This window comes from Clytia hemisphaerica, unplaced genomic scaffold, assembly GCF_902728285.1.
Source record: "Clytia hemisphaerica strain Z4C2 unplaced genomic scaffold, Clytia hemisphaerica genome assembly, whole genome shotgun sequence".
Lineage (NCBI taxonomy): Eukaryota > Metazoa > Cnidaria > Hydrozoa > Leptothecata > Clytiidae > Clytia > Clytia hemisphaerica.
The window spans coordinates 2713705-2732089 of record NW_027103974.1 but is presented as its reverse complement, the minus strand read 5'-3'; the positions used below and the strand labels follow the sequence as shown (position 1 = coordinate 2732089).

General features: G+C 38.5%; 2 protein-coding genes across 2 annotated transcripts in view; both read left to right on the top strand.

Moving 5' to 3' along the window:
- Positions 1-3630: 3630 nt before the first annotated feature.
- The window catches only part of LOC136810729 (mannan-binding lectin serine protease 1-like), a 44041-nt gene continuing 29286 nt past the window's right edge, over positions 3631-18385 (top strand). The window contains exon 1 of the mRNA XM_067067330.1: positions 3631-3688. The gene's annotated coding sequence lies outside the window, so the exon portion shown is untranslated. The remainder of the gene's footprint in view (positions 3689-18385) is intronic.
- LOC136810716 (uncharacterized) lies at positions 10422-12786 on the top strand. The gene is made up of 4 exons (XM_067067307.1): positions 10422-10916; positions 11224-11499; positions 12004-12084; positions 12291-12786. Exons 1-4 carry the CDS (start codon positions 10743-10745, stop codon positions 12318-12320), a joined length of 561 nt encoding a protein of 186 aa, XP_066923408.1. The 5' UTR covers positions 10422-10742; the 3' UTR covers positions 12321-12786.

Genomic DNA, 18385 nt, shown 5'->3' with positions numbered 1-18385 from the left:
CTTTTTTCTAATTCAATTATAATTTTTTCTAAATTTCACATTCTGTAAATAATTCTTTTACTATACTAAACTTTTTCTCCTTTTTATTATTATACTGTAAGAATTTTTGTTTTGTTCCTCGAATAAGTGTAATTTTTCGTGGGGATAGCATTTTTAGCTGGGATCTGGGAGTCCGAAATTTTAGCCACCGGGCCTGTAACACAGGGGTATTAAATATTTCGTGAGATCTTGGAGGGGCTCTAAAGTTGCAATAGTACAAATCTTTTATGAATGAGAAAAATACTTAAGGATATGTATGCTCTCTCATAAGTTTTAAGACCTCTAGCTCAATCATCCCGTTACAGATGTGGGAAGGCTTGTCATTTTTTTGGACATTTGAGAGACTTTTGATTACCCGTGAATAGGTTAAGCACTTAACAAAGAACTTGATGATGGTTTGATACATGGGAATAAATTTTCGGAAAAGTCGTGTGTCGCTTTTGCGATTTTATTAGATTAGAGCAGTCAATACAAGATCCTTGGTACTCACTTGATCACTCAGTTTAAAGTCCGGTCTCCACTTGCTCGCGCTTCGATCGCACCTTTTTTGAGCAAAGCTTCCACACGATCTGACGTAATGGTAGCCTGTACCAGACGACCACGGCTTTTTCCTCGACACCGTATCCATCGTAGACGCGAAAGTAGTAACAAGTGATAGACCAACAGAGTGATCAAAAAATCGCGTGTTGGGATAGAGATAGGCTAGAGTAATGGTTGAAAAAAGTTGAAATGTATTCAACTTTTTTTTTCGAGCGCGCGCTACTTTTTTATGACGTAATCTTTTTTTCCAAGCAAAGTGCGATCGCAGCGCGCGCAAGTGGAGGCCTTAAGATAACTGAAATATAATTCAATTTTTTACTCAATCAATAGATATTCGAGTCCCTATCAGCGTTATAAAAAATTTCGCTTGGATTAAATTTCGGAGGCCGAGTAGCTCAGTCGGTAGAGCATTTGCCTTACAATCCAAGGATTGTGGGTTCGATCCCCGGCCACCGCCAACTCAGCGGATGAGTAGCTTAGAGAGGGTAATCTAATCTAGGCGGTAAGTTACTGGGAGCTGAGAGTAGGTGTGGCGCTCCACCTCAGCATTCGATCTTCCAGGTCTATCGCAAATAGAAAAGGGGATAGACTCCCTCACTCCCCACTCCGCCGACAGCCACCATAGATGAATATACTTACTTACTACTACTACTACTACTACTACTACTAAATTTCGTGAATCAACCAAAAATTTCTTGAAAATGGGAGTATCCGAAGTAGCAAACCTACATTGTATACAATGCAAGAAATCTAATTTCTAGAATTTCGAAAAGTCCGCGATTGCGCGAGTTATAGTATAACTCTATATGAATTTTAAAACAACGTTTCGTATACCATATGGAAAAGATGGATTATATTTCAGTCACGTAGTCCTTCTCTATTGATTTTACTATTTTTGAAACAGAAAACATTGCGCCTCTGTTTGCCAAAGAAATTATTTACTCAGTCAATTTTACTTTTACTTTTTCTCATACGTAATATATTTTTTCCTCACCGTGAATATTGCAATGAATGAATATTACACTGTGAGGACAGATCATGATTCTATTTAGACACGCTTGTGTCACACTGCCACTGGAAAATTTGCCCAAAATTTAGTCTACAGTGGAAATGATAGCTCTAGTTTAGACGGCCGACTTTCTTCCCTGCCTATTCTAATTGTTAGAGTAAGCAGAAAGCTTTCATACTATGAAAGTATTCAAACAGGATTCCGCAATATTAATCTGGGAGACATCATAAAGGCGCCATCGCGAAAAGATTTCCATAAATGGTACAAATGCTACCTCTATCATACAGCGACTGATTTGTGACAAGACTATTATTTCCTGAAAAAGCTAAATAATTTTTTGTCGGATGAAAAGATATTTGGCATATAGCTCTGATAACGGTCTGAATCATAAAGGAAAACTTGGATGTATCCATAAATAAAAGACAATATTGAACGAAAATAGAACTTACACTTCCTTACTCACACATGTGAATAGTCAGATTCGTGATATTTGGCACCCGGTACAGAAATACTCTTTTGACGTACTGAAACTCTGAAAGTCGAGAAAAATTCCGTGTTAGCTTATAATAGCCATTAATGGCTATTTTCTTTCCGCAATAATAAGTTTTGTTTTCGGTAAGTTCTAAGGTTTTAGAATAGTAAAGTCATGTTTTACGTGGATGGTCCACTTATCTAGGACTTTTAGACAGTCTTTCGATTGTTTTTACGGGGTCTCTGACTCGGCTTGGAACAGGTGAATCTCTGGTTTGAGGTATTGACAACTTGACTACTTAACTATCGCTCCTAAAATATGTTGACTCAATTAGACGTTATACTCATAGGCTTAGCGAGATACCCTGCAAAATTCACGAGGGAGTGCAGACGTTTATGACATATTCATTATCTTTTTGATAAAACAAAGCCAATAATTACAGTGTTGTAAAAACCGCTCTCACCCATAAATTTTGCATGGTATCTCGCTACGCCTATGGTTAAATTTGTTTGATGTTTGTCACCATATTTAAATGGCTGGCTGAGATTTACTTGAGATTTACTCTACTAGAAACATACAAATACGAGTTGCAAAATTATATCAATGCAGTCAAAACATGTGATTACTCGAAAGAATTTACTGTCGGGTACCTAATAGCCGTCCCCCCCCGCTAATTAATTTTTCGAAAAATTTTCCACCCAGGACATTCTTATTCCAACCCCCCCGCTTATTAATTTTTGGGAAAATGTTTTTGAAAGTTCCTTCTTTTGTCCTAATTCTGCTGTATTAGCCTCCTTTTCAAAAGTTTTCCGCCCAGGACATTTTTATTCCAACCCCCCCGCTTATTAAGTTTTGAGATTTTTTCCAACCCCCCCCCCCCCCGCTTATTCCAAACCCCCCGGCTATTAGGTACCCGAGAGTACGTGATTTCATTCCCATATTACTTGTTTTACAACTTACAGTTAATAACTTTATTAGTGCTGATAAATTACAAACAACAAATGAAGGTCATGTAACAAGCGCATAAAAATTTCGAGTAAAAGCGTGATTTGTCTTCGGACTATTTTTAATTTTGCAACTTGTGTATTGATTTCTATACTATCTGTCTCGAATGTGTATATCTTTCCAATGGTAACCTGATAACAGCTGTTCATAATTTTCTTATGCGCACGGTAAACCTCTGAGGAAAATAGTCCTCTTGCGGAAAATTCTACAACAAGAATCTTGTTGTGCGCCGGAAAGTCAAAAACTGATACGGCGCCCTATTCATAAACACAATCACGCAACTTTGTTGTCATGTCTAGTCCTTTTAGACGAACGCGGTCCTTACGATTTTGAGCTCGTATATTCGTCAGATTGTTTGTTTTCACACATCCCTTTAGAGCTTCAGCGTGGTGTGCATAAAACAATCACAATCTTATCTCAGGTTATCTAATGGTGAATATAGCTTTTTTTGCTAGCATTTAATTTTTGCTGAAAAATGATGAGAAAATATCCACATACTTTATACAGACTTAGAATCACTGAATATTCTTTCTTTTGTTTTGAATAGCCAATTAGATGCTATGGTTTCAAACATCCAAATCAAGCCGATCTAACCACAGATTTAAGCAACTGAAAATATCCAGGTAATTATCCTTTTTAATGTGATTGCACCCTGTTTTGGTACTATAATTTTTCATCTCTTGGATATTAACTACAATGGGGCTGGGATTGTAAATTATAAGCTGTCCAATTGTCTAATAATTAAATGAGTCTAAAATCAAGCGGTAGCAGAGAAAGAACTTTAGTTTTTGAAATACTTTCATCGCAAGGGTTTTTTCAAGTTATTCGATTGTACTGTAACGTTCTGGCCGGTATTTCAGTATTGATGAAAATTTTGCTATCGAATACAAGTTGACAATTAGAATCCCACTTTGAACTGTCTGTAAACAGAAAATTAGAAATTGGAAATTTCAAAATGTATTGCCGCTCTGGCTATGTTATGCTTGAGACTCTTTGCACATTTGAAGTGTATTGGTGAGTAAGAACAGTTCATATTTTCACTTTTAAAATCTTTTATTTGAAATTTAAATACAGTTGATGCTCTCTAATTTGATTTCAATGGGATTGGATTTTCATCGAATAAGGGAGCGTATTGAATCGTAGAATGTCGTTTATGAAAGTATCTGTTGACGGTAACTTTTTGATATTATCCAATAATAAATAAGTAATGGAGCATATCGAATAGTAGAACGTCTAATTGAGGAACGTTAACTGTATATTTGAAGTTTAAGTACGTACGATCGATCCTATCCGTTGTCATCGCAAAAATATTCTTTTTGCGGTAAACCACAGTTTGTAGTTGTAAAAATAAACATACTTCAACTAAGTCTCTCCTTAATGAGGACCCTGTTGATAAACCATTGTCTTTCTTATAAGGCTTTTTGTTGTAAGAAAATTAAAGTTCCGAAGTTTTTACGCCATTGCTTGGCAGCTCGCGTCTGTCAAGTCGCAGTGTCTGTCAGCACCGTGATTCCAACTCCTTCGGAAGTAGGACCCATCCCGAATGCATTCGGAAGGCTCATATCCATCTATCTATATATCCAAAGTTTTTAGGATTTTAAAAGTAATGCACCCTGCATTGAATTTAAACTCGTTTATTTTCCGTCCCTCTCGCTCACTCGTAAAAAAGGTCGTCTTAGTATTTTTTTAAACATCTTAAGTTTTAAACGATCATAAAAAACTTAAAATACATACATTTAGTTCCCAGTACTAAACGGGTCCAAATTAAGAATAAAATTATTGAGACGCTGCCATGTGCGTTGATGTGGTGGCTTGGTCATGAAGATTCATGTTCTAGGGGATTTTTCAAGTATCTATTAATCTGAGGATCTAGTATTACGAAAGTGAAAAATACCAAAAATTCCAATAAAATCTTTTACTTTTTATATAAGAACTAAGCTACTTCTGAATTCTTTATTTTGAAAAGTTACAAATCAGCAATATTTTTAAGGTACCTATTTCAATTCGTTGCCAATTAGCATTTTCGGATATTTTGTAACAAAATAATATGTTCATTCTTACTTTATCTAAGTTTTAAGAGAGCTGTATAATACTATAATGTCTGTTCCAAAATACACCCCCTTCACATAGGCCAACTGGGGACCCTTCCCACTGTGAAAATTGTCCAAAATATCGTCCCCGGTGGAAAATTATCCTACGATTTCGTCCCCACTGAAAATAATCTCCTAATAAACTAATCCTCAATGCAAAATATGATGCTTTTTTCCCATCCCACTGAATTTTCTGACTTGATAACAAAAGAATTGAAATCCCCAGCCATAAAAAATATGGGAATATCAATCCCCATCGAGTTTCAGTCTGGTATTTTTATCCCCACTGGCTGAAAAAAAACCTTACCAGGTCTGTGAGAAGGGGGTGTCAAAATAATTGACAGTTCGTACTTATTCAAATAACTGTAAAATATACCTCGAGTTGAAAAGATAATTTTAAATGGCTTGGTTTAAGCTTTGTATCATTACAAGGAAATTTGAAAAAAAAAAAAAATGAAGAAGATAAAATTGAACAAGATAAAATTGAACGAGATAAAATTGAAGATATTTTTATTCGGCCAAAAACGTTTATTATGTCTTTTTCTAAATTTTAAGCCCCCCCCTCTCCGCCCAATGTTTAATAAACTACGGACTCTCAATATTTTTTGGATAAGTTAAGAGCTAGAAGCTTCTGATTCTTTCTAACGAGATAGCGTGTAAACAACCCCTACCACTATGCAAGAGTGTGTTACCCATCACCCATCGAACATAAAATGTGTCAACATTCTCAAGAAAGGGGGTTGGCAAAATGTCCAATAGAGCTCGCGAAAAACAAACAAAATACGACCTTACTTAAGCTAAAGAGGTACTTAATTTGTCAAAAATATTTTTAACACACAAAATAGATCCATCCCACTTTTTTGTTAGATGATGTCTTCATTAATCTTTGCTCAAATGCTTAGATAGGATGGAATATAGATAATCCTAGATATCGTATTTTTCAAAAACTTCTAATTAGACCCAAAAATATCGTAAAATGTGCTGGCTCAGCAAAACCTTTGATCTTAAAACACAAAAATCTCGTGATCTAAATATCAAATCCCTATAAAATAAAACGTACCTTTTTTAAATTAATACGTTTCAATGCCCATGTTTAAAGCCGGGTTTGAAAACGTAGGTAACTGCTGACGTCTCTTGGTAATTCAGCGTACTTTTTGGGCCGATTCGCATTATTTTAGAGGTAGTTTTGACGAAGTTTTGAAAAAGATCCTATTTTTCATTGTTTTCTTTTAAGTTCATTCAGATAAATAATCCAATTTATTTTTAAAAATATTCTCTGCAGGCTTTTATACTGAAAGTCGACGCCATCATAAAACGCTACCGTAGTGAAGGTTGTGGGTTCATCCCCTAGTCGGGTTTATACCAAAGATTCTCAAGATGGTACTCGATGCCTCTCTGCTTGATGCTCAGTAATTAAGAGAAGGATCAAGGGTATGTGGAGAAATCCAGGGAGAAAGAGTGGCGCCCTCTCCTACCTTCGGGTAGACAGCTATCGAAGAGGAGCTTTTGGGTCGCCTCCGACTGCGGTCTCAGACTTACTTATAAAACGCCCCTAAAAGGGTCCAAAACTACTGTTTTACAGTCCATCTTAGCAAAGCTCAAGATTTGAGAACTACCATATAATGCAGGGTTTCCCGCCGTCCAGTTTATCAAAAAGACTTACTTATAAAACGCCCTTAAAAGGGTCCAAAGCTACTGTTTTACAGTCCATCTTAGCAAAGCTCAAGATTTGAGAACTACCATATAATGCAGGGTTTCCCGCCGTCCAGTTTATCAAAAAGCCATAAGTGAATAATGGATGTGTAGTAATGAAGAAAAAAATGGATATGTAGTAATAATTTTTTGGATAAGTTAAGAGAAGCTTCTGATTCTTTCTAACGAGATAGCGTGTAAACAACCCCTACCAGTATGCAAGAATGTGTCACCCATCACCCATCGAACATAAAATATGTCAACATTCTCAAGAAAGGGGGTTGGCAAAATGTCCAATAGAGCTCGCGAAAAACAAACAAAATAAAACCTTACTTAAGTCAAAGGGGTACTTAATTTGTCAAAAATATTTTTAACACACAAATAGACCCATCCCACTTTTTTATTAGATGATGTCTTCATTAATCTTTGCTCAAATGTTTAGATAGGATGGAATATAGATAATCCTAGATATCGTATTTTTCAAAAACTTCTAATTAGACCCAAAAATATCGTAAAATGTGCTGGCTCAGCAAAACCTTTGATCTTAAAACACAAAAATCTCGTGATCTAAATATCAAATCCCTATAAAATAAAACGTACCTTTTTTAAATTAATACGTTTCAATGCGCATGTTTAAAGCCTGGTTTGAAAACGTGGGTAGCTGCTGACGTCTCTTGGTAATTCAGCGTATTTTTTGGGCCGATTCGTATTATTTTAGAGGTAGTTTTGACGAAGTTTTGAAAAAGATCCTATTTTTCATTGTTTTCTTTTAAGTTCATTCAGATAAATAATCCAATTTATTTTTAAAAATATTCTCTACGGGCTTTTATACTGAAAGTCGACGCCATCATAAAACGCTACCGTAGTGAAGGTTGTGGTTTCATCCCCCAGTCGGGTCATACCAAAGATTCTCAAGATGGTACTCGATGCCTCTCTGCTTGATGCTCAGTAATTAAGAAAAGGATCAAGGGTAAGTGGAGAAATCCAGGGAGAAAGAGTGGCGCCCTCTCCTAATCCTACCTTCGGGTAGACAGCTATCGAAGAGGAGCTTTTGGGTCGCCTCCGACTGCGGTCTCAGACTTACTTATAAAACGCCCCTAAAAGGGTCCAAAACTACTGTTTTACAGTCCATCTTAGCAAAGCTCAAGATTTGAGAACTACCATATAATGCAGGGTTTCCCGCCGTCCAGTTTATCAAAAAGCCATAAGTGAATAATGGATGTGTAGTAATGAAGAAAAAAATGGATATATAGTAATACTTTATAAACTATAGATGTGCTCTCCATCTTTGATTCTTTATGATTGGTAAAGTGATTGAGATATGTGTGATAATTGTAAAAATTCGTCCTCACATGTTGCATTTTAGAGAAAGCCAACGTGTGATGTTACAGCCCCTTCTCACAGACCCGGTGGGATTTTATTAGCCAGTTTTATTAAGGATTTTTCTTCCCATCTTTTTGTTATGGCTGGGGATTTTAATTCCATTGTTTTCTACCCTGAAAATTCAGTGGGGATGGAAAAAATAGCACAATATTTTGCAGTGAGGATTTGCTGATCTGATCATTTTCAGCAGGGACAAAAATTAGTGTATAATTTTCCACCGGTATTTTCCAACGATATTTTGGCCAATGTTCCCTGTGCGAAGGGCTCCCAGTGGGTCTGTGAGGAGGGGATGTGATGCTCACAGTAAAATAACCCAAGCGTAAAGAAATGAGTTTTTTTATAAGTTTCCCATTTCCGCACTAAGATTCCTTTACCACTTTACTAGCGGAAAAAGGATCAGGTCGGGTTAGCGTGAGGCATGGCCACGAACTGAACTGATATTTTCACTGTTCAGTTGGTAGCCAGGAATCGAATATGATAAAAATACAGACCGAGAACTGCTCCTCCTACTTTCACTGTTCAGTTTCTGGCCAGGATTCCACCCATGATCAGTTCAGCTCGTAGCCAGAACCCCACCTAAGATCAGTTCAGTTCGTAGCCAGAACCCCACCCATGATCAGTTCAGTTCGTAGCCAGAACCCCACACAGGATCAGTTCAGTTCGTAGCCAGAACCCCACCCATGATCAGTTCAGTTCGTAGCCAGAACCCCACACAGGATCAGTTCAGCTCGTAGCCAGAACCCCACCCAAGATCAGTTCAGTTCGTAGCCACAACCCCACCCATGATCAGTTCAGTACGTAGCCTGGACCCCACACAAGATCAGTTCAGCTCGTAGCCAGAACCCACCCATGATCAGTTCATTTCGTGGCCAGAACCCCTCACAGGATCAGTTCAGCTCGTAGCCAGAAACCCACCCATGATCAGTTCAGTTCGTAGCCAGAACCCCACACAGGATCAGTTCAGCTCGTAGCCAGAACCCCACCCAAGATCAGTTCAGTTCGTAGCCACAGCTCCACCCATGATCAGTTCAGTACGTAGCCTGAACCCCACACAGGATCAGTTCAGCTCGTAGCCAGAACCCCACCCATGATCAGTTCATTTCGTAGTCAGAACCCCACACAGGATCAGTTCATTTCGTAGCCAGAACCCCTCACAGGATCAGTTCAGTTCGTAGCCAGAACCCCACCCATGATCAGTTCAGTTCGTAGCCAGAACCCCTCACAGGATCAGTTCAGTTCGTAGCCAGAACCCCACCCATGATCAGTTCAGTTCGTAGCCAGAACCCCACCCAAGATCAGTTCAGTTCGTAGCCAGAAACCCACCCATGATCAGTTCAGTTCGTAGTCAGAACCCCACCCATGATCAGTTTAGTTCGTAGCCAGAACCCCACACAGGATCAGTTCAGTTCGTAGCCAGAACCCCATCCAAGATTAGTTCGGTTCGTAGCCAGAACCCCACCCATGATCAGTTCAGTTCGTAGCCAGAACCCCACACAGGATCAGTTCAGCTCGTAGCCAGAACCCCACCCAAGATCAGTTCAGTTCGTAGCCACAACCCCACCCATGATCAGTTCAGTACGTAGCCTGAACCGCACACAAGATCAGTTCAGCTCGTAGCCAGAACCCCACCCATGATCAGTTCATTTCGTAGCCAGAACCCCACACAGGATCAGTTCAGTTCGTAGCCAGAACCCCAACCTAGATCAAGTCAGACCGTACAGGACCCCACCCATGATAAGTTCAGTTCGTAGTCAGGACTGGAATGAAAGAAATTTTACAGGCATGGAGGCGCGAAATGGTAAAAGAATTGGCGTGATCGTGAAATGGAATTTTTCAAGCGTGACGGCGTGAAATCTGAAAGAAAATTGGCGTTATGGCGCGAATTTTAGGTCCGCTGGGAGGGGGCTCTCATTTGGATGTCTAGATTTCTAAAGTAGAATATTCTTGCGAAGTGATAAAAAAAGACCGTGAAAAATGCCTTGTCTTCTAAACAAATTTTTGCACGTTGATCGTTATTTACCTTTTATTTGATTTGAAGAAAGTCTTTGACAAAAATGAAGACCCATCACAGCAAAGATCCGATCTGAAAATTACCGTATCCCCGAAAAAAATCACGCCTTTAGAATAAGACAATATTACAGTATGAAAAGAATCCGGCTGATTATCGGGGCTCATAGTCCATGATACACTTCTTACAAGGGCAAGGACTTATCAATGTTATTAAAGCTTGCCCTGGTTGTCAATTACCAATGCGATTGGAACGAAACGACGGATGCTGTGATGGATATCGATGGTGAGTCATTTTTCTTTCAGCTTTCGATACTTGGAAGGTTTTATGGGATGGTAGTAATTATAAATAAAGTTGGCGGAGTTATTAAAATTCAAGACCTCATACGTCCTCACCTTAAGGTGGGTCTAAAATTTCAAATAAATTTCCTAAGGGGGGGTTCGGACAAGAGTTTCGCTGCCAGATCTATTCTTTGTTATTTATCTGTGGGCGAGTAAGATATCAATGACCAAAACTACAAATATAGTCGGTATCCTAAAAGAGCATGTGATCAAAATGTTTCAGAAATTAAGAGGAATATGCACTCGGGAGCTGCAAAGAAACCCAATTACTCTTGGTGGTGGTGATATAAACTTTGTTGTACAGATTGACGAAAGTCAATTCCAACATGCTCAAAGAGTATGTTGATTTTAGCTGGATTATAAATACAGTTGAATCCCGATAAGTAGTACCACGGATAAGTAGTACTCAGCTAAGTAGTACCACCTTTTTCTCGGCCCAGTTAAGCTACTACTTATCGGGATTCAACTGTACTATAAATACGTTTCCTAGATTTTAGAAAGCTCTTGATGATCTCATTTACTATTTGCTAATTCAAATTTACTACCTCAATGTTCTAAAAAGAGGCATAGAATGTGATGCATATTTTAAATCGCTCTTTGATTTAGGAGAATGGTTAGTGAGTAGCTTTAGCTTTTTTTTACAGGGAGGTCGAGGAAGACGGGCACAACCAGTTTGGGTTTTTGGGCTAGTAGATACAAGATTTACTCCAGCAAAAGGATATATGGAAATCGTCAATAGGAGAAACCGTCCGACTTTGGTTGGTATCATTAATCGAGTTTTAAATCCTAACAGTGTTATTCATAGTGATGAATGGCGCGCCTACAATCGTTTACAACAGTTTGTGCCAAACTGCATTCAGCACAACACCGTGAATCATACGTATCATTTTGTTGACCCTGTTACAGGTGCTCACACGCAGGTAAGTCTAATAGCTCTAAAGAGGGTGTATATATCTACTTTCTTTTCGTTTTCCTGTTATAACTTGCTTACCCAATTATATTTTCAATGGTCATTATTTGTAAAATTATTTCAATGTACAATATTACGATCTGCTTCCGAAAGGAAAGGTCTTTTAGTTTTCGAAGACATATTTCTCTGTAACTTACCAATACTAACAAGGTTTCCTAGTTCTTTTCTTGCTCTGCTAGAGGCCCCCAGCGGTTTGCGTGATGGCGTGATTGGGGATTTTTTCTTACGTGATAGCGTGATTAGAGATTTTTGTCGGCGTGATCAAGATTTTGGCGTGATGCGTGATTTGGGCTATTTTTCGCTATTTTTTGCGTGATGACAAAACTCCAGCGATTTTCGTGATGCGTGATAGAGAAAAAATTTTGCTTGATGGCGTGATAAGGGGTGCCGCAGGGGGGGGGGCTCCTCCTACAAAATATAACTTATGCAATAATGTTTCTTTTTCTTTCATTAGCATATTGAATCATATTGGAATCGCTTCAAGCTTAAATTGAAAGCAATGAAAGGAATCGAACTACAATATTTTCATGTGGAGGTATGAAAGCACTTAATATAACTTATTATAACTACCATAACTATACAAAACTTAAAAGCTAAACTCGAATCGAGCTTATGTTTCCGTTATTTTTCACTTTCATGATAATCTTGCATGTTTTTTTACAATCTAAGAACGTAAATCTAAGGCTTCTTTTTAGCAAAAGACACTTTCTTTATCTAACATAGGTATATTTTCTTTTTAAGAGATTGGTATGGACTGGATCGACCATTTGATAACATCATAACTGCAGTCAATATCTATTATCCACAATGATGGACCAAAATGAACCATATGTGCTTTAATCTTTATGTAATATTCAACCAAATAGTTATTTGACTTTCGTTAAATTAGTAAAAACTGGTAAAAAACGACAAAAAAACAGCCTTTTGTCGATCAACCAGCAATAAACTTTGTTTCATATCTTTTGATTGAATGAAATTTTTGAAAAATTTTTTCACATTGATGATGATCTAAGATTGAAGAGTCACTCCTGTGAAAATGGTAATTATACCACATTTCTACAAAAAGTTGATTTTTTTCTTCTTCATTTTTCATTTTCATTTTCCTTTTTTTTCTCAATTTTTTTACTTGATAATGTTCCACTCACGAATATCTTTTTAACGAGCACAAAATCGCAACTTGATTCGAATTCTATCAAAAGTTACAGCCATTTTTTTCTCCAGCTGCAAATTATTTCGAGACAGACTTTAAGGGCTACTTAGACTACACAATATATTGACGAACAATATTCGACAATATGGTTTGCGGACCGTAATGTACGAAGTAAACAACAGGTACTCTATTATAAAAAGGAATTTTCTTTCTGTAAACAATCCCCCTTTATTGTTGGAATATTGCAAATCGAGCTGACAATATATTGCGGACACCTTTTCAATATATTGCCGACATTCAGCAATATATCATCAATATATTGCCTGACAATATATTGTGTAGTGTATGTAGCCCTAATGATGATTATACAATCGAACATCTTTTTATCGTTCATTTTTATAAAGACTATTAAAAATAAAAGCAATCAGGTTCTCAAAATTTTCCTTGTCTCAATTTACATTCCCTTTGCTTGAATCTAAACTATTCATTTGGCGTTAACTTTAATCCAAAATTATTTCATAACAGATAGTCCATTCTACAAGGACCACGCTTTGCTCTAAAGGGTCCGGCGAATGTGAAGATCAGAGAAATTTAATACAAAATTAAACAAATCTGTTTCAGTCACGGGTACAATGTATACCTGACCAGGGGTGTAAAGTATACATGAATACGGGTGTAAAGTATATTTGATCAAGGGTACAAAGTATACTAGATCATGGGTATAAAGTATATTTGATCACGGGTATAAAGTATACTAGATCACGGGTACAAAGTATATTTGATCACGGGTGTAAAATATATTTGAAGCGGGTATAAACTATACTAGTGAATTCGATCAATAAAAATAGTTTTGGGTACAATGTATACGTGTGACTTTATTCACAAGTACAGTTTGTACCCGTGCCTCACGCCAACCCGACCTGAGGAAAGGGGATATGGGTCCTGGCTTTTATTACGAAGTCAAAAATTAAGAATTTTGTTCTGGTTCACGAATGCAAATTATCATGGTTTGAAACCCTGCCACACACTGAACTGATCATGGGTGGGGTCTTTCCTAGTCACAAACTGCAATGATCATAGACAGAGTTCTGGCTATGAAATGAACTGATCTTGGGTGAGGTCCTGGCTACAAAGTGAACTGATGATGGGTGGCTTACTGACGACAAAATTAATTGATCTTGGGTAGGGTTCTTGCTACGAGCTGAACTGATCTAAGTTGAGGTTCTGGCTACGAGCTGAACTGATCATGGGTAGGTTCTGGCCACGAGCTGAACTGATCTTGGGTAGCGCACTCGCTACGAGCTGAAATGATCATGGGTGGGTTCTGGCTACGAGCTGAACTGATCATGGGTGGGACCTGGTTACGAACTGGACTGGTCCTGTGTGGGGTTCTTGCTGCGAATTGAACTGATCCTGTGTGGGGTTGAAATGATCTTGGGTGGAGTTGTGGCTACGAGCTGAACTGAACATGGGTGGAGTTGTGGCTACGAACTGAACTGATCATGGGTGGAGTTGTGGCTACGAACTTAACTGATCATGGGTGGGGTTCTGGCTACGAGCTGAACTGATCTCAGTTGAGGTACTGGCTACGAGCTGAACTGATCCTGTGTGGGGTTGAAATGATCTTGGGTGGAGTTGTGGCTACGAGCTGAACTGAACATGGGTGGAGTTGTGGCTACGAACTGAACTGATCATGGGTGGAGTTGTGGCTACGAACTTAACTGATCATGGGTGGGGTTCTGGCTACGAGCTGAACTGATCTCAGTTGAGGTACTGGCTACGAGCTGAACTGATCTTGGGTAGCACCCTGGTTAGGAGCTGAACTGATCATGGGTGAAGTTGTGGCTACGAACTGAACTGATCATGGGTGGGGTTCTGGCTACGAACTGAACTGATCTTGGTTGGGGTTCTGGCTACGAACTGAACTGATCATGGGCGGGGATCTGGCACGAGCTGAACTGATCTTGGGTAGCGTCCTGGCACGAGCTGAACTGATATTGGGTAGCGTCCTGGCTACGAGCTGAACTGATCATGGGTGGGGTTCTGGCTACGAGCTGAACTGATCTCAGTTGAGGTTCTGGCTACGAGCTGAACTGATCATGGGTGGAGTTCTGGCTACGAACTGAACTGATCATGGGTGGGGTTCTGGCTACGAACTGAACTGATCTTGGGTGGGGTTCTGGCTACGAGCTGAACTGCTCCTGTGTGGGGTTCTGGCTACGAACTGAACTGATCAGGGGTGGGGTTCTGGCTACGAGCTGAACTGCTCCTGTGTGGGGTTCTGGCTACGAACTGAACTGATCATGGGTGGGGTTCTGGCTACGAACTGAACTGATCATAGGTGGGGTTCTGGCTACGAAATGAACTGATCTTGGGTGGGGTTCTGGCTACGAGCTGAACTGATCATGGGTGGAATCTTGGCCAGGAACTGAACAGTGAAAGTAGGAGGAGCAGTTGTCGGTCTGTATTTTTATCATATTCAATTCCTGGCTACCAACTGAACAGTGAAAATATCAATTCAGTTCGTGGCCATGCCTCACGCTAACCCGACCTGATCCCGGAAAAATACCAGGACTTCGGGTAGTTGAAAAATGAGCTTCGGAAAGTTAGGCAGTTTCGTGAGTAAACACAAGATTTTCCGTAGCATTAGAAACAAACCCTTTCTAATCTAATGCCGGTTATCCCGGGAAAAATAGTGGAAAGATTGCGGAAAAGTGACAAGAATCTTAATGCGAAAATGGAAAACCTATAAAAAACGACGTTAGTAGACTTTTCGATTGGCAATTTTGGCAACCAAAGTCATTCAAATCACAATGCAGTAGTGTTTATATAAAGATGGAATCGAATTCGAAAAAATTCACCATTGTAAACTGATTCCTATCAAGTATACCATTCCATTGACGTCAAAGCACATTAACACTTTCCATTTATGAACTGAAAGGGGTCGGATCTTTCGAAGAAGGGTATCAATCAATCAATTTTGACAGTCTTAATGTTGTGTTGCTTGTTTACCTCGCCATGTGTCTAAGCTGTAGTGGAGAAGGATGATGTGGTTGTTATAATGTGGTACTCTGGGCTACCTAATAGCCGGGGGACCGCTAATTAATTTTTCGAAAATTTTCCACCCAGGACATTCTTATTCCAACCCCCTCCCCCCCCCAATTATTGATTTTTGGGAAAATGATTTTGAAAGCTCCCTCTTTTGCCCTAAGTCTGCTGTATTAGCTTCCTTTTCGAAAATTTTCCACCCAGGACATTTTTATTCCAACCCCCCCCCCCTCCGCTTATTCCAAACCCCCCGCCGGTACCCGAGAGTATTCTGATGCAAATAGTTCCTCGAAAAGTTCTCTTTGGCTGGAGATTTTCGTTCATAAGGACGCTCATATACACTAGGCTTTTTTCTTAATAATTTTTCCAATGTTAAACAGCTCAAAGCTTTCATCGAGCACTTTTGGCGTAGAGAGTTGATTTTGAAAAATATTTTGATCAAATGCGGGGAGGGATGCAATCGAGTGGTGCATGCTCGCCTTCTGACCAGAAATTGTATATGTCCAAAAAAAAACACGAAAATCGTCCATGTAGCTAATTCCCCCAGGTGACGATCTTAGGAGCTATTTGTGCACTTGTGGTGGAATAAATGTTGGTGACAAAAGGGATACACGTTTTTTTATAAGAACAAACTATATAAGAACATAAGGCTAATTGTTAAGAACAAGCTAAGAACATTTTAAGGTTTTATGGACTCTAAAACACCCAATTTCTTAGGAAAATTAGCAAAAATACTCACAAAATGGTGAAATTAAGAACATGTTAAGAACATTTTTAGGCTTGAAACTCAAAAAGTTAAGAACATCCGTAGGCTTCAAAAACTTGAATGTTCTTACAAAAGACGTGAATCCGTCACCCTTGGTATCGGTGTCTAGTTTTCCTAGAGGACTGGTGTCGAATTTCACTGAGTATCAATGGAGATGCGTTTAAATTTCAATGATAAAGTTTATTGTCAAGTGTGTGTTTATTGTTTATATACAATTACTTTATCGCGTTTTTATAAAAGGATCCTTTTATTGTAAGAATTGTAAAATCTCTAAAAAAATGATGGAAGGTTGTCAAGGTTAAATCTTATTCAAGATTTTACTTGTTACTTCTGGTGAAAAGAGAAATAAAATCTTTTTTCTATTCTATACTACAGATACCTAACAACTTTCGATAAACTTTTCTAGACTTTATTGTTTGAATCATAACATGCCGGCCATAAGGATTGTGTAAATGCTGGCGACAATATACTGAAATAAATGCATTTCTGGTGTTCTTGTAACTATACCCTTTTTGTAGAAGTGAAGGTATTGTTATCCCTTATTCATAGAGTACAAAAGGAGCACTTATAAGTGTTTTGTGTGTTGAAGTGTCAGTTGAATGATTTTCGAAGTGTTTTTTTTTTACGCTAACGTACACACTCTCTAGCTAGTGATTTCTGTGTGTGTAACGTGGTGTATGAAATGGCTGATCATTTTTTTAAAGAATTTAGCAATCTTGAATCAGTTAAGTATTTTTTTTTCTTTTACACCCCTGTCTCACAGCGCCGGTTGAACTCCTCAGTTGGGATAAAAATTCCTATTGAAAACCCAATGGGAATAGAATTCTATTGTTAATCCAGTGGGAATGGTTTTGGAGTGCAATTTTTAAACATTTAATTTCGAGTGGGGATAAAATCTAAGTCAATTTCCTAGCGGGCCTGAAATTCCAGGGTATTTCCTACTGGGGACGAAATCTTTGCCAAATTTTCCAGTGGGGCTACGGTCCCAGCGAGTCTGATACGGGTGTTCTATTCGACATTAATTTCCAGATCAAACTTCAGCAAATAAGATTCTGAAAAAAACTCTTCTTCTCGGAACATGAAAAGTAGATTAATAATAAAATACCTCAAACAGGGTCCAAACTTGAACTCCATTCAACTGCGAACTGTTTTGTTGCTTCGTTGACTCATAAAGACAAGTTCTGTGTCAAATTTCAGAAATATTGATTTATTTCAAGGTTAGGGCCTTTTCCAGGGGGGAGGGCACTCGTTCTGAAAACGACCATACGTTCGGCTCAATACCTCCCTTTTGAAAAGGTAATTTTAGAGACATACAGATAGGAAATATATACATGTACAAGAGCACGAGCAGCACGCTATTGAATAGTTTAGTTTAATTTCCTTCCTTACGAAGGAAGAATTCATTTCATTTGAAAATTTCATAAGAACAAGGTAATTTGCTACCCTTACAGCACAGGTAAAAACATACCCTTCCAGTGCAGCACTGATCAAAACATACCCTTACGGTGCACTAGCTGAACCTTGAAAAACAACCCTGCCGCACGTCTGGTAAGTCATTTACCTTGAGTGCCTTTTTTGAGCTAATTTTCTAAGACTAAATATGAATCAGGGGAGTAAGCGTTGCGTGTTTTACTAAACCTATTTATCAAATGTTGAAACTGCAGGATTATTATAAATCTTTCCTACAGTGAGATCCTTTAAATAATTAGTATATGGAAGAAAGATCTCTTCAAGTAAAAGTGTGCTGGATTCAATTTGCACTTGAAATTTTTGATTGAATTCCAAATTTAGCAAAGTGTCTACTTACTTATATGGAGTAGGACACGTGACACGTGACCTCTTGGTAGTCTCATAGTTTTAAACCCGCTTAAA

Excerpts from the sequence above, each read along its gene's own strand:
- LOC136810716 (XM_067067307.1), top strand. The coding sequence starts at position 10,743 with ATGACCAAAACTACAAATATAGTCGGTATCCTAAAAGAGCATGTGATC. Across the intron at positions 10,917-11,223 it reads AATTCCAACATGCTCAAAGA|GGAGGTCGAGGAAGACGGGC; the intron begins GTATGTTGATTT and ends TTTTTTTTACAG. Across the intron at positions 11,500-12,003 it reads TTACAGGTGCTCACACGCAG|CATATTGAATCATATTGGAA; the intron begins GTAAGTCTAATA and ends TTCTTTCATTAG.